Source organism: Chroicocephalus ridibundus, chromosome 2 (assembly GCF_963924245.1).
Source record: "Chroicocephalus ridibundus chromosome 2, bChrRid1.1, whole genome shotgun sequence".
Lineage (NCBI taxonomy): Eukaryota > Metazoa > Chordata > Aves > Charadriiformes > Laridae > Chroicocephalus > Chroicocephalus ridibundus.
The window spans coordinates 169,234,781-169,250,108 of record NC_086285.1 but is presented as its reverse complement, the minus strand read 5'-3'; the positions used below and the strand labels follow the sequence as shown (position 1 = coordinate 169,250,108).

The 15,328-nt window shown below is 68.8% G+C and overlaps 1 protein-coding gene across 1 annotated transcript in view; it reads left to right on the top strand.

The window, feature by feature from the left end:
* BOP1 (BOP1 ribosomal biogenesis factor) overlaps positions 1-13,216 on the top strand; it is an 85,320-nt gene extending 72,104 nt beyond the window's left edge. Inside the window, exons 9-16 of the mRNA XM_063327711.1 lie at positions 1,503-1,583; positions 1,995-2,064; positions 3,794-3,926; positions 4,396-4,576; positions 4,704-4,992; positions 12,203-12,287; positions 12,598-12,705; positions 12,900-13,216. Coding sequence (XP_063183781.1) covers positions 1,503-1,583; positions 1,995-2,064; positions 3,794-3,926; positions 4,396-4,576; positions 4,704-4,992; positions 12,203-12,287; positions 12,598-12,705; positions 12,900-13,053 — 1,101 coding nt within the window. The 3' untranslated portion in view covers positions 13,054-13,216. The remainder of the gene's footprint in view (positions 1-1,502; positions 1,584-1,994; positions 2,065-3,793; positions 3,927-4,395; positions 4,577-4,703; positions 4,993-12,202; positions 12,288-12,597; positions 12,706-12,899) is intronic.
* Positions 13,217-15,328: the final 2,112 nt, after the last annotated feature.

The window sequence follows — 15,328 nt, the reverse complement described above, 5'->3', positions numbered from 1 at the left end:
TAGAATCATAGGATCGTTTGGGTCGGAAAAGGCCCTTGGGATCATCGAGTCCAACCATCAGCCCCACTCTCCAGAGTTCTCCCCTGCGCCACATCCCCCCCCACCACGTGGAAACGGCTCTTAAACACCTTCAGGGATGGCGACTCCACCACCTCCCCGGGCAGCCCATTCCCGTGTCCGACCACTCTGTCTGGGAAGAATTTCTTCCTCATGTCCAGCCTGAACCTCCCTGGCTGCAGCTTGAACCCACTCCCTCGTGTTCTATCGCTGGTGACCCGTGAGAAGAGACCAGCCCCAACCTCTCTACAACGGCCTTTCAAGTAGCTGTAGAGAGCGATGAGGTCTCCCCTCAGCCTCCTCTTCCTCACACTAAACAGTCCCAGCTCCTTCCATCGCTCCTCATCAGATTTATTCTCCAGGCCCTTCACCACCTTCGTTGCCCTCCTCTGCCCTCGCTCCAGCACCTCGAGATCTCTCTCGTGTTGAGGTGCCCAGAACTGGACACAAGACTCAAGGGGTGGCCTCACCAGTGCTGAGTACAGGGGGACAATCGCCTCCCTGCTTCTGCTGGTCACACCATTTCTAATACAAGCCAGGATGGCATTGGCCCTCTTGGCCACCTGGGCACACTGCTGGCTCATGTTCGGCCGCGTGTCAATTAGAACCCCCAGGTCCTGTTCCGCCGGGCAGCTCTCCAGCCACACTGCCCCAGGCCTGTACGGCCATGGGGTTGTTGTGGCCCAAGTGCAGGACCCGGCACTTGGCCTTGTTGAAGCTCGTACCGTTGGCGTTGGCCCATCGGTCCAATCTATCCAAGTCTCTCTGTAGAGCCTCCCCGTCCTCATGCAGATCAACGCTCCCGCTGAGCTTCACGTCATCTGCAAACTTGCTGATGACACGCTCTATGTCCTTATCGAGGTCGTCAGTAAAGACGTTAAATAGAAATGGTCCCAACACTGAGCCCTGAGGGACACCACTTGTGACCGGCCACCAGCTGGAGTTAACTCCGTTGACCACCACTCTTTGGGACCGTCCAGCCAGTGCTTGATCCAGCAGATCGTATGCTCATCCAGGCCATGAGCCGCCAGTTTTTCCATGAGAATTCTATGGGGGACAGTGTCAAATGCTTTTCGAAAGTCTAGATAGACGATGTCCACAGCCTTTCCCTCATCCAATAATCGGGTCATCTTGTCATAGAAGGAGATCGGGTTCGCCAGGCAGGACCTGCCTTTCCTAAACCCATGCTCTCGCCCCTCACCTGCCCCCAACGCCAGTCCCGCAGCGCCGCAGAGCTCCTGAGCTGGAAGGGGGCCATGCCCATGCCTACACAAACGCTGTCCTGTGATTCCGCCCCCCCCCGTCCCAGCTCAGAGCCCCGAGCCTGGGCTTTCCAGCCGGAGCCTGCCCCGGGGCACGGAGGACACCAGCACCGCTGCTGGGGCGGGATGACGACGGAGGGACGAGGTACACCCTGGCTGTGTCTCACCGCCTGCTTTTCACAGGTCAACGTGGACCCCGAGGACCTGATCCCCAAGCTGCCGAAGCCGCGGGACCTACAGCCCTTCCCCACCACCCAGGCCCTGGTGAGTGGATGCGCGGAGCCGGGGCGGGGGGGGTGTCCAAGCAGATCCTGGTGAGACCTGGTGTCCCCACGCACCCGTACCGGCTGTTCTGGGCACAGCCTGCTCGCCCCGGAGGGAGAGGACTTGCCCTGAAGCCCACCCGTGTCGGGCAGAGCCAGGCAGCAGCAGGGTCCTGCCTGATCCAGGACTGGGATCAGCTCCATTGCGGATGGGCAGAGCCAGGGACCTGCCCCAGGAAAAGAGCCGGGCTCCAGGTCTGGTCACCCAGTGGGGTCCGCTTTCCTCTGCTTTCCTCTAGGCACAAATGACCCCAGGTCCCCTCTCCTGTCCCCGGGGAGGTGGGGGGAGGTCCCCACAGAGGAGCCCCTGGGCTGCGTGGGGCCCTCGCCCACCTCCCGTCTCCCTCCCCAGGTCTATCGTGGTCACACCAGCCTGGTGCGTTGTCTCAGCGTCTCTCCCAGCGGGCAGTGGCTGGTGTCAGGTAAGGATTCGCTCCCCAGACATGGAATCGTCAAATCACCAAATGGTTTGGGTGGGAAGGGACCGTCAAAGGCCACCCAGTGCCACCCCCTGCCCTGAGCAGGGACATCTTCAACCAGACCTGGTTGCCCAAAGCCCCGTCCAACCTGGCCTTGAACCCCTCCAGGGATGGGGCAGCCACAGCTTCTCGGGGCAGCCTGGGCCAGGGGCTCACCAGCTTCATCGTGGAGAATTTCTGCCTTATTTTTAATCTCAATCTCCCCTCTTTTGGTTTAAAACCGTCGGTTCTCATCCCGTGGCTCCCCTCCCTGCTCCAGAGTCCCTTCCCAGCTTTCCCGGAGCCCCTTGAGGGGCTGGAAGGGGCTGGAAGGTCTCCGCGGAGCCTTCTCTTCTCCAGGCTGAACCCCCCCAGCTCTCTCAGCCTGTCCTCCCAGCAGAGGGGCTCCAGCCCTCCCGGCATCTCTGGGGCCTCCTCCGGCCCCCGCTCCGACACCTCCGTGTCCTCCCGATGTCCCCGGGGCTGGAGGCAGCACTGCAGGGGGGTCTCCCCCGAGCGGAGCAGAGGGGCAGAATCCACCCCCCTCCTCGCCCTGCCGGCCTGGGCATCCCGGACACCCTGGGCACTGCCGGCCTGGCCCCGACGCTGGAGCCGGTCCCGATGTCACCCCACGCCGGTGTGGGGCTTGGGGCAGCTGGGCCCGTGTGAGAGCCGGGGCTCCCGCGTGCTGCCGGGTGCCGAGGAGCCTGCCAGCCCCCTCCGGCAGCGCGCGGCTGTTGGGGAAGCCTTGGCCGGAGGCTGGGAGCATCCCTGGGAGTCCCTGCGGCGTGTGTGTGTGTGTGTATGTGTCCCCCCTCGCCTCCGCCCCCCGACGCCTTCCTGCGGGAAGGCGCGTTGCCTCCAGAAGGCTCCGTGGGTTTTTCCAGCCGCTCTCGGGACCCCACCCAAGGAGCCTGCATCCCTCCCGCTCCGCAGTGGAGAAAGTGAGGCTGGAGGAGTAAACGCGGAGCCCCGCGCGGCCGGCCGGAGGCTGGAGATGGAGAGCAGATGGCAGTTTAACAGCCCACAAAGGCACATGTGCTTTTTATAGCGCTGGAGTTTCCAGGCTGCCAGCTCCCGGTGGCCGCGGTGTCGGTCGGTTGCACAACGTGGAATTCCTGGCCCCGGGCTGGGAAAGTGGCTGAGATCAGGCGTTAAAAATAACCCGGACCTACGGGGGGACACACACGCGCGCGTGTGCGCGCGCGCCACCGGCTACCTGCTCCCGCCGTGCCTGCCCGCGGAAAAGCCTGCCCCGGGGAGCTGCCTGCTGGCATCTCGTGGCTCGAGAGCGCTGTGCCGTGCCGTGCCGTGCCGTGCCGAGAGCCGAACCGGGCCCGCTGCCAGCACGGCAGCTGCGCCGGCAGCCGGGGAACGGGAGCAGGGACGCGGCGCTGGAGGGAGCGGGGTGGGGGCCTGTTCTCTGGGCAGCGGTCCCCGGTCACGTCTCGCCTTCGTGGTGCTGGAGCTGGTGTCGCGCGGAGAAGCTGTTGGGGAATCGCGGGCTGCGTCCCTCTCGCTGCTCCCGGCGCTCGTCCCCAGAGGCTCTGAGCAGGGACGGGGCCACGGGGCTGCTCTCCCCTCCGGCTTGGGGACGTGACCTGGAGCCCCGTGCTGCTGAGCCGAGCCGTGGCGGCCCCCGGCGCAGCGTCCCTGTCCCCCGGCCCTGCCTCACCTTGCCCCCGTCCCGCAGGCTCGGATGACTGCACGGTGCGGTTCTGGGAGGTCTGCACGGCTCGCTGCATGAAGACCCTGCCCGTGGGCGGCGTGGTGAAGAGCGTGGCCTGGAACCCCAACCCCACCATCTGCCTGGTGGCCGTCTGCGTGTGAGTTTTCCCGACGTGGCCCTCTCCGTCCTCCAGCCGGCAGCTCCGCGAGCTGGATTTCCTCTCCCAAAGCCCGTCCGGCCTCCCCAAGGAGCACCTGTAAACCCGTGGCGCCCCCGGCAGCGAGGATGGCCACGCTGTGGTGCGCAAAGCCACCTCTGCTCGCTGTGACCCTGCCCCTCGCTTCGTTTGGTGGCCCTCATTCTCCTTGTGGCGGCCCTCGTCCTTCATTCCTCCTGCTCTGGAGGAACCAGTCGGTCCCCACCATCCTCCCTGGGTCACCTGGGCGATGACAGAGCTCCCCCGTGTTCTCCCTCTTTTTGCCGGCTCACGGAAGGGGGACTCGTGGCATCCCACACATCCCTCCCCATGGCCCTGGCCCCATGCGGGGCCATCGCGTGGGGGTGCAGGGCTTGCAGAAGGGTTTCCTTGGTGGTGCCCTGACCCGAGCGCTCGTCCTGTGCTTCAGGGAGCAGTCGGTGCTGCTGGTGAACCCCTGCCTTGGGGACAAGCTGCTCTACGGGGCCACCGACCAGCTGCTGGAGTCCTACGTGGCGCCGGAGGAGGAGCGGGTCCAGCCCGTGCAGTGGGCGACGGCCACCGTGGAGGAACACAGCAAAGGCGTCCGGCTGGTGGTCCAGCACAGCAAGGTGGGGACCGGGGACACCCCCACGGGGAGCCGGTGGGGCGTCCCCCCTGGGGCGGTGGGTGACGTCCCGGGGAGGCTGATGGCTCTGACGGCTGGCTGTCCCCCCGCCGCTTCCCCGCTCTCCGCAGGCCGTGAAGCAGGTGACCTGGCACGGCAAAGGCGACTACTTCGCCAGCGTCGTGTCCGACAACAGCAACATGCAGGTGCTGATTCACCAGACCAGCAAGCGCTGGAGCCAGAACCCCTTCCGCAAGAGCAAGGGGCTGGTGCAGTGCGTGCTCTTCCACCCCATCCGGCCCTACTTCTTCGTGGCCACCCAGCGCTACGTCCGTGTCTACAACCTCCTCAAGCAGGAGCTCACCAAGAAGCTGATGACCAACTGCAAGTGGGTGTCCAGCATGGCCATCCACCCTGGAGGTACGCGGCCTCTGTGCTCCCCGAGGAGCCGCCGGGTCTTGTGAGCCGGTACGGAGCGGCCTGCAGGGATCGGTGCAGGCAGGGCTCTGGGTGCTGGCAGGGCTCTGGGTGCAGGCAGGGCTCTGGGTGCTGGCAGGACTCTGGGTGCTGGCAGGACTCGGTGCAGGCAGGACTCTGGGTGCAGGCAGGGCTCTGGGTGCAGGCAGGGGTCTGGGTGCAGGCAGGGCTTGGTGCAGGCAGGACTCTGGGTGCAGGCAGGGCTCTGGGTGCTGGCAGGGCTCTGGGTGCAGGCAGGACTCTGGGTGCAGGCAGGGCTCTGGGTGCAGGCAGGGCTCGGTGCAGGCAGGACTCTGGGTGCAGGCAGGGCTCTGGGTGCAGGCAGCGCTCGGTGCAGGCAGGCCTCTGGGTGCAGGCAGGGCTCGGTGCAGGCAGGGCTCTGGGTGCAGGCAGGGCTCTGGGTGCTGGCAGGACTCTGGGTGCTGGCAGGACTCGGTGCAGGCAGGACTCTGGGTGCAGGCAGGGCTCTGGGTGCTGGCAGGGCTCTGGGTGCAGGCAGGACTCTGGGTGCAGGCAGGGCTCTGGGTGCAGGCAGGGCTCGGTGCAGGCAGGACTCTGGGTGCAGGCAGGGCTCTGGGTGCAGGCAGGGCTCTGGGTGCAGGCAGGGCTCAGTGCAGGCAGGACTGGGTGCAGGCAGGACTCTGGGTGCAGGCAGGGCTCTGGGTGCAGGCAGCGCTCGGTGCAGGCAGGCCTCTGGGTGCAGGCAGGGCTCTGGGTGCTGGCAGGGCTCTGGGTGCAGGCAGCGCTCGGTGCAGGCAGGACTTGGTGCAGGCAGGACTCTGGGTGCAGGCAGCGCTCGGTGCTGGCAGGGCTCTGGGTGCAGGCAGGGCTCTGGGTGCAGGCAGGACTCTGGGTGCAGGCAGCGCTCGGTGCAGGCAGGACTCGATGCAGGCAGGGCTCTGGGTGCTGGCAGGACTCTGGGTGCAGGCAGGGCTCGGTGCAGGCAGGGCTCTGGGTGCAGGCAGGGCTTGGTGCAGGCAGGCCTCGGTGCAGGCAGGACTTTGGGTGCAGGCAGGACTCTGGGTGCAGGCAGGGCTCGGTGCAGGCAGGACTCTGGGTGCAGGCAGGGCTCTGGGTGCAGGCAGGGCTTGGTGCAGGCAGGGCTCTGGGTGCAGGCAGGGCTCTGGGTGCTGGCAGGGCTCTGGGTGCAGGCAGGACTCTGGGTGCTGGCAGGACTCGGTGCAGGCAGGGCTCTGGGTGCAGGCAGGGCTCTGGGTGCTGGCAGGGCTCTGGGTGCAGGCAGGACTCTGGGTGCAGGCAGGACTCTGGGTGCAGGCAGGGCTCTGGGTGCAGGCAGCGCTCGGTGCAGGCAGGCCTCTGGGTGCAGGCAGGGCTCGGTGCAGGCAGGGCTCTGGGTGCAGGCAGGGCTCTGGGTGCTGGCAGGACTCTGGGTGCTGGCAGGACTCGGTGCAGGCAGGACTCTGGGTGCAGGCAGGGCTCTGGGTGCTGGCAGGGCTCTGGGTGCAGGCAGGACTCTGGGTGCAGGCAGGGCTCTGGGTGCAGGCAGGGCTCGGTGCAGGCAGGACTCTGGGTGCAGGCAGGGCTCTGGGTGCAGGCAGGGCTCGGTGCAGGCAGGACTGGGTGCAGGCAGGACTCTGGGTGCAGGCAGGGCTCTGGGTGCAGGCAGCGCTCGGTGCAGGCAGGCCTCTGGGTGCAGGCAGGGCTCTGGGTGCTGGCAGGGCTCTGGGTGCAGGCAGCGCTCGGTGCAGGCAGGACTTGGTGCAGGCAGGACTCTGGGTGCAGGCAGCGCTCGGTGCTGGCAGGGCTCTGGGTGCAGGCAGGGCTCTGGGTGCAGGCAGGACTCTGGGTGCAGGCAGCGCTCGGTGCAGGCAGGACTCGATGCAGGCAGGGCTCTGGGTGCTGGCAGGACTCTGGGTGCAGGCAGGGCTCGGTGCAGGCAGGGCTCTGGGTGCAGGCAGGGCTTGGTGCAGGCAGGCCTCGGTGCAGGCAGGACTTTGGGTGCAGGCAGGACTCTGGGTGCAGGCAGGGCTCGGTGCAGGCAGGACTCTGGGTGCAGGCAGGGCTCTGGGTGCAGGCAGGGCTTGGTGCAGGCATGGCTCTGGGTGCAGGCAGGGCTCTGGGTGCTGGCAGGGCTCTGGGTGCAGGCAGGACTCTGGGTGCTGGCAGGACTCGGTGCAGGCAGGGCTCTGGGTGCAGGCAGGGCTCTGGGTGCTGGCAGGGCTCTGGGTGCAGGCAGGACTCTGGGTGCAGGCAGGGCTCTGGGTGCAGGCAGGGCTCGGTGCAGGCAGGACTCTGGGTGCAGGCAGGGCTCTGGGTGCAGGCAGGGCTCAGTGCAGGCAGGACTGGGTGCAGGCAGGACTCTGGGTGCAGGCAGGGCTCTGGGTGCAGGCAGCGCTCGGTGCAGGCAGGGCTCTGGGTGCTGGCAGGGCTCTGGGTGCAGGCAGCGCTCGGTGCAGGCAGGACTTGGTGCAGGCAGGACTCTGGGTGCAGGCAGCGCTCGGTGCAGGCAGGGCTCTGGGTGCAGGCAGGGCTCTGGGTGCAGGCAGGACTCTGGGTGCAGGCAGCGCTCGGTGCAGGCAGGACTCGATGCAGGCAGGGCTCTGGGTGCTGGCAGGACTCTGGGTGCAGGCAGGGCTCGGTGCAGGCAGGGCTCTGGGTGCAGGCAGGACTCTGGGTGCAGGCAGGCCTCTGGGTGCAGGCAGGACTCTGGGTGCAGGCAGGGCTCGGTGCAGGCAGGACTCTGGGTGCAGGCAGGGCTCTGGGTGCAGGCAGGGCTTGGTGCAGGCAGGGCTCTGGGTGCAGGCAGGGCTCGGTGCAGGCAGGACTCTGGGTGCAGGCAGCGCTCGGTGCTGGCAGGGCTCTGGGTGCAGGCAGGGCTCTGGGTGCAGGCAGGGCTCGGTGCAGGCAGGGCTCTGGGTGCAGGCAGGGCTTGGTGCAGGCAGGACTCGGTGCAGGCAGGACTTTGGGTGCAGGCAGGACTCTGGGTGCAGGCAGGGCTCGGTGCAGGCAGGACTCTGGGTGCAGGCAGGGCTCTGGGTGCAGGCAGGGCTTGGTGCAGGCAGGGCTCTGGGTGCAGGCAGGGCTCTGGGTGCTGGCAGGGCTCTGGGTGCAGGCAGGACTCTGGGTGCAGGCAGGACTCTGGGTGCAGGCAGCGCTCGGTGCTGGCAGGGCTCTGGGTGCAGGCAGGGCTCTGGGTGCAGGCAGGACTCAGTGCAGGCAGGACTCGGTGCAGGCAGGGCTCGGTGCAGGCAGGGCTCTGGGTGCAGCTGGACTTGGTGCAGGCAGGGCTCTGGGTGCTGGCAGGGCTCTGGGTGCAGGCAGGGCTCGGTGCAGGCAGGACTCTGGGTGCAGGCAGGGCTCTGGGTGCAGGCAGGACTCGGTGCAGGCAGGGCTCTGGGTGCAGGCAGGACTCTGGGTGCAGGCGGGGCTCGGTGCAGGCAGGACTCTGGGTGCAGGCAGGGCTCGGTGCAGGCAGGGCTCTGGGTGCAGGCAGGGCTCTGGGTGCAGGCAGGGCTCGGTGCAGGTAGGACTCTGGGTGCAGGCAGGGCTCGGTGCAGGCAGGGCTCTGGGTGCAGGCAGGACTCGTTCAGGCAGGGCTCGGTGCAGGCAGGGCTCGGTGCAGGCAGGACTCTGGGTGCTGGCAGGGCTCTGGGTGCAGGCAGGGCTCTGGGTGCTGGCAGGACTCTGGGTGCAGGCAGGGCTCTGGGTGCTGGCAGGACTCTGGGTGCAGGCAGCGCTCGGTGCAGGCAGGACTTGGTGCAGGCAGGACTCGTTCAGGCAGGGCTCGGTGCAGGCAGGGCTCGGTGCAGGCAGGGCTCTGGGTGCTGGCAGGGCTCTGGGTGCAGGCAGGGCTCTGGGTGCTGGCAGGACTCTGGGTGCTGGCAGGACTCGGTGCAGGCAGGACTCTGGGTGCAGGCAGGGCTCTGGGTGCAGGCAGGGGTCTGGGTGCAGGCAGGGCTTGGTGCAGGCAGGACTCTGGGTGCAGGCAGGGCTCTGGGTGCTGGCAGGGCTCTGGGTGCAGGCAGGACTCTGGGTGCAGGCAGGGCTCTGGGTGCAGGCAGGGCTCGGTGCAGGCAGGACTCTGGGTGCAGGCAGGGCTCTGGGTGCAGGCAGCGCTCGGTGCAGGCAGGCCTCTGGGTGCAGGCAGGGCTCGGTGCAGGCAGGGCTCTGGGTGCAGGCAGGGCTCTGGGTGCTGGCAGGACTCTGGGTGCTGGCAGGACTCGGTGCAGGCAGGACTCTGGGTGCAGGCAGGGCTCTGGGTGCTGGCAGGGCTCTGGGTGCAGGCAGGACTCTGGGTGCAGGCAGGGCTCTGGGTGCAGGCAGGGCTCGGTGCAGGCAGGACTCTGGGTGCAGGCAGGGCTCTGGGTGCAGGCAGGGCTCTGGGTGCAGGCAGGGCTCAGTGCAGGCAGGACTGGGTGCAGGCAGGACTCTGGGTGCAGGCAGGGCTCTGGGTGCAGGCAGCGCTCGGTGCAGGCAGGCCTCTGGGTGCAGGCAGGGCTCTGGGTGCTGGCAGGGCTCTGGGTGCAGGCAGCGCTCGGTGCAGGCAGGACTTGGTGCAGGCAGGACTCTGGGTGCAGGCAGCGCTCGGTGCTGGCAGGGCTCTGGGTGCAGGCAGGGCTCTGGGTGCAGGCAGGACTCTGGGTGCAGGCAGCGCTCGGTGCAGGCAGGACTCGATGCAGGCAGGGCTCTGGGTGCTGGCAGGACTCTGGGTGCAGGCAGGGCTCGGTGCAGGCAGGGCTCTGGGTGCAGGCAGGGCTTGGTGCAGGCAGGCCTCGGTGCAGGCAGGACTTTGGGTGCAGGCAGGACTCTGGGTGCAGGCAGGGCTCGGTGCAGGCAGGACTCTGGGTGCAGGCAGGGCTCTGGGTGCAGGCAGGGCTTGGTGCAGGCAGGGCTCTGGGTGCAGGCAGGGCTCTGGGTGCTGGCAGGGCTCTGGGTGCAGGCAGGACTCTGGGTGCTGGCAGGACTCGGTGCAGGCAGGGCTCTGGGTGCAGGCAGGGCTCTGGGTGCTGGCAGGGCTCTGGGTGCAGGCAGGACTCTGGGTGCAGGCAGGACTCTGGGTGCAGGCAGGGCTCTGGGTGCAGGCAGCGCTCGGTGCAGGCAGGCCTCTGGGTGCAGGCAGGGCTCGGTGCAGGCAGGGCTCTGGGTGCAGGCAGGGCTCTGGGTGCTGGCAGGACTCTGGGTGCTGGCAGGACTCGGTGCAGGCAGGACTCTGGGTGCAGGCAGGGCTCTGGGTGCTGGCAGGGCTCTGGGTGCAGGCAGGACTCTGGGTGCAGGCAGGGCTCTGGGTGCAGGCAGGGCTCGGTGCAGGCAGGACTCTGGGTGCAGGCAGGGCTCTGGGTGCAGGCAGGGCTCGGTGCAGGCAGGACTGGGTGCAGGCAGGACTCTGGGTGCAGGCAGGGCTCTGGGTGCAGGCAGCGCTCGGTGCAGGCAGGCCTCTGGGTGCAGGCAGGGCTCTGGGTGCTGGCAGGGCTCTGGGTGCAGGCAGCGCTCGGTGCAGGCAGGACTTGGTGCAGGCAGGACTCTGGGTGCAGGCAGCGCTCGGTGCTGGCAGGGCTCTGGGTGCAGGCAGGGCTCTGGGTGCAGGCAGGACTCTGGGTGCAGGCAGCGCTCGGTGCAGGCAGGACTCGATGCAGGCAGGGCTCTGGGTGCTGGCAGGACTCTGGGTGCAGGCAGGGCTCGGTGCAGGCAGGGCTCTGGGTGCAGGCAGGGCTTGGTGCAGGCAGGCCTCGGTGCAGGCAGGACTTTGGGTGCAGGCAGGACTCTGGGTGCAGGCAGGGCTCGGTGCAGGCAGGACTCTGGGTGCAGGCAGGGCTCTGGGTGCAGGCAGGGCTTGGTGCAGGCATGGCTCTGGGTGCAGGCAGGGCTCTGGGTGCTGGCAGGGCTCTGGGTGCAGGCAGGACTCTGGGTGCTGGCAGGACTCGGTGCAGGCAGGGCTCTGGGTGCAGGCAGGGCTCTGGGTGCTGGCAGGGCTCTGGGTGCAGGCAGGACTCTGGGTGCAGGCAGGGCTCTGGGTGCAGGCAGGGCTCGGTGCAGGCAGGACTCTGGGTGCAGGCAGGGCTCTGGGTGCAGGCAGGGCTCAGTGCAGGCAGGACTGGGTGCAGGCAGGACTCTGGGTGCAGGCAGGGCTCTGGGTGCAGGCAGCGCTCGGTGCAGGCAGGGCTCTGGGTGCTGGCAGGGCTCTGGGTGCAGGCAGCGCTCGGTGCAGGCAGGACTTGGTGCAGGCAGGACTCTGGGTGCAGGCAGCGCTCGGTGCAGGCAGGGCTCTGGGTGCAGGCAGGGCTCTGGGTGCAGGCAGGACTCTGGGTGCAGGCAGCGCTCGGTGCAGGCAGGACTCGATGCAGGCAGGGCTCTGGGTGCTGGCAGGACTCTGGGTGCAGGCAGGGCTCGGTGCAGGCAGGGCTCTGGGTGCAGGCAGGACTCTGGGTGCAGGCAGGCCTCTGGGTGCAGGCAGGACTCTGGGTGCAGGCAGGGCTCGGTGCAGGCAGGACTCTGGGTGCAGGCAGGGCTCTGGGTGCAGGCAGGGCTTGGTGCAGGCAGGGCTCTGGGTGCAGGCAGGGCTCGGTGCAGGCAGGACTCTGGGTGCAGGCAGCGCTCGGTGCTGGCAGGGCTCTGGGTGCAGGCAGGGCTCTGGGTGCAGGCAGGGCTCGGTGCAGGCAGGGCTCTGGGTGCAGGCAGGGCTTGGTGCAGGCAGGACTCGGTGCAGGCAGGACTTTGGGTGCAGGCAGGACTCTGGGTGCAGGCAGGGCTCGGTGCAGGCAGGACTCTGGGTGCAGGCAGGGCTCTGGGTGCAGGCAGGGCTTGGTGCAGGCAGGGCTCTGGGTGCAGGCAGGGCTCTGGGTGCTGGCAGGGCTCTGGGTGCAGGCAGGACTCTGGGTGCAGGCAGGACTCTGGGTGCAGGCAGCGCTCGGTGCTGGCAGGGCTCTGGGTGCAGGCAGGGCTCTGGGTGCAGGCAGGACTCAGTGCAGGCAGGACTCGGTGCAGGCAGGGCTCGGTGCAGGCAGGGCTCTGGGTGCAGCTGGACTTGGTGCAGGCAGGACTCTGGGTGCTGGCAGGGCTCTGGGTGCTGGCAGGGCTCTGGGTGCAGGCAGGGCTCGGTGCAGGCAGGACTCTGGGTGCAGGCAGGGCTCTGGGTGCAGGCAGGACGCCGTGGGTTCGCTGGCGACCCCGTTAATAACCTTCTTCCCTCTCCCAGGCGACAACATCATCTGCGGCAGCTACGACAGCAAACTGGCCTGGTTCGACCTGGACCTCTCCACCAGGCCCTACCAGCTGCTGCGGTGAGCCCCGGGGCCACGGTCAGCCCCCATTAACCTGCCCACAGCCCCCCCCCCCGCCCTTCCTCCCCCCCCAAAAAAACCCCACGGGGCCTCTTCCCGGAGCTTTTCCCTCTCCCGGGACCTGGCGGCAGGATGGTCCCCTCCCCTCCCATACGCACGGCCATTCGCGGCCGAGTTCGGCGGCCGTGCGCGGAGCCAGGCGCCTTGTCCCCAAGGGTTGGGACGAGGGCAAAGCGTCCCGTCCGTCGTGTCCCCCCCGCCCACAACCTTGCCCTGACGCGGCCCCCCCCTCCGCCAACCGTCTTCGCAGGCACCACAAGAAAGCGCTGCGCAGCGTGGCCTTCCACAAGCACTACCCGCTCTTCGCCTCGGGCTCCGACGACGGGACCGTCATCGTTTGCCACGGCATGGTCTACAAGTAGGTAGCGGGGGGATGTTGGGTGTCGGGTCCCCTCTCCCCCCCCGGCAGAGCCCTGGAGGGGCTGCGGTGCCGCCTGCGCCTTGGGTGGTGGTGGCAGTGGCGGGGGGGGGTTGCAACACTTGGGGGGTGACTCTGGGGGTACCCCGTGGCGGGAGCCGAAGCCCCGCGCTGACCCGTCTCTCCCACCGCAGCGACCTCCTGCAGAACCCGCTGCTGGTGCCCGTGAAGGTGCTGAAGGGCCACGCGATAACCTTGGACCTGGGCGTCCTCGACGTCCTCTTCCACCCCACCCAACCCTGGGTCTTCTCCTCCGGCGCCGACGGCACCGTCCGCCTCTACGCGTAGCTGCCCCCCAGCTCCAGCGCGGCCCCCCCCGCCCCGGAGCCCGACGCCGACGCCAACGCCCTGCGGGCGACGGGGCAGCGCCGGCACCACCGTGCCCTGCCGGGACCGTCGCTCCCGCACACGGACTCCTGGGGCCTTGCTCATTAAACTCTTTTGGGTACAATCCTGCGCCGCTTTGTCCTGCGTTGTCGGCTCGGCCCGGGCTGGACGGGGGCTGTGGGGACGCGCGGATCCCCCCCCGCCCTGTGCCAAAACCCACGCGGTGCCGCTGCCTCCCCGGGCCCAGCGCGGTGCCCCACGGCTGCCCTTCTTGCCCGCAGCTTTTCGGTGTTGGCCCCGGAGCTCACCACGGCCCCGGCCGCGAGAGCTGCTCCCGCACGGTGACATTGGCATCGTCTTGTCCCGTCCCCGTGGGGAAGCCGCCCCCCACCACGGCGGCTGCGTCCTGCCCAGCTGGAGCTGGGCTGCGCGTCGCCAGCCCTCCCTCGCCGGAGTGCCCCAGGCTGGGGGGGACGGAAGGCTCCCCCCTCACCCCGCCAGGCTGCCCCCACCACGCGCCAGCCCCGGGGACACGGTGGCTCCTGGGCTGCAGCAGGTCCCAGCCCTGGGCTGGGGACACGCACCCGGGTTGGGGACACGCACCCGCCAAGGGGAACCCCAACAGCCGCTGCCCCACAGCTGGCCCCATGCGCCCCCGGTGCAGGGACACGGCGAGCGGCCAGCCCCAGCCGTGCCCAAAATGCATTCGGCCCCCACCCCCAGCACCCCTCTAACCCCCCGGGCATCACCCACCCCCCTACCCCACCCCCCCCACATAGTCCCTGGGGTCACCCCTGGCCACGGCCCCCGCGGAGGAGCCCCACGTGCTGCCCTCGGCACCCCACGCACAAGCTCGGCGCCGGCCGTGGGCCACAGCGGCCACGGGAACTGGCCCTTCCCTGGAGGGATCCGGCCGGGAGCTTCCCTGAGCCACGCACCCACGTGGCTGGGGGGGCGCCGGGACACAGCACCCCACGGGAACCCCCCGCTGCAGGGACCCGCCTCGCCTGGGCTTGTCCCGGAGTGGGGCCATGGGCCAGGGCTGGCGAAGAGCCCACCCAGGGCTTCCGCTTCACGAGTCGAAGGAGGGGGGGCGGGGGGGGGGGTGGAGGGAGATGGGGTGTCCCCCACTTGTCCCCTGAGGCTGGGGGCAGGGGGGGGGGGTCTGGCATGGCCCCAACCCTGCTGTAGCCCGATTCCCTGCCCCTCCTGGGGCTGTCCCATGGGAATGGCCCAGCAGCCGCCTGTCCCCCCCCCCCCGGCCCCCCACGGTGCAGAGGCAGTTGAGGGAGCGATGGAGCCCACGGGCACCGGCTGCACCGTGCCAGGGCCAAGAGCTCGCGGGACGCCTCCTGCCACAGACCCCCCCCACGGCCTCTCCACCGCCCCCCAACACCCCCCCCCCCCCCGCCAGTGCCGGGCACGGATCGCTCCTGCCTCGAACAGTGGCTCTTCTTGTTCACTCTGAACCCTACTGACACCCGAGCCCCGCTGGACGCAAGGTCCAGGTGTCACTGCTGAGTGCTGAGGAGGGGCACTGCCGGGAGGATGGTGCCAGGGGATGCTGTGGGGCCGCTGCCACCCCCCCACCCCTCCCTCGGCTGCCTCTGCTTGCGCAGGAAACACCCACAGAGGCACCAGTCCGGCCCCAGCTGCCCTATACCACCTCGGAGTCGGGGGAGACCTTCCTTCCAGTCCCTCAAGGGGCTCCGGGAAAGCTGGGGAGGGACTCTGGAGCAGGGAGGGGAGCCCCGGGACGAGGGGGAAGGGTTTTAAACCCAAAGAGGGGAGATTGAGATTAAAAATAAGGCAGAAATTCTCCACGATGAAGCTGGTGAGCCCCTGGCCCAGGTTGCCCCGAGAAGCTGTGGCTGCCCCATCCCTGGAGGGGTTCAAGGCCAGGTTGGACGGGGCTTTGGGCAACCTGGGCTAGTTGAAGATGTCCCTGCCCAGGGCAGGGGGTGGCACCGAGTGGCCTTTGAGGGTCCCTTCCCACCCAAACCATTCCATGACTCCGTGACCCCCACGGGTAGAGCCGGGGCCGGAGCTGGGCTTCCCCTTCGGCAAGGTGGGCAGAAGAGACCCGGCACCTTCCTCCGAAGGGGATCCCATCGCAGCCGGGGGCGGGGGGGGCAGTTTCCACCCTGCTGCTCCCTCCCCCCGCTGTGACCCGGCTCAAACCGGGGGCTCTGCTTCCCCCCCCCTCCCCCCCCCGCAGCTTTCACCCCACCACAAG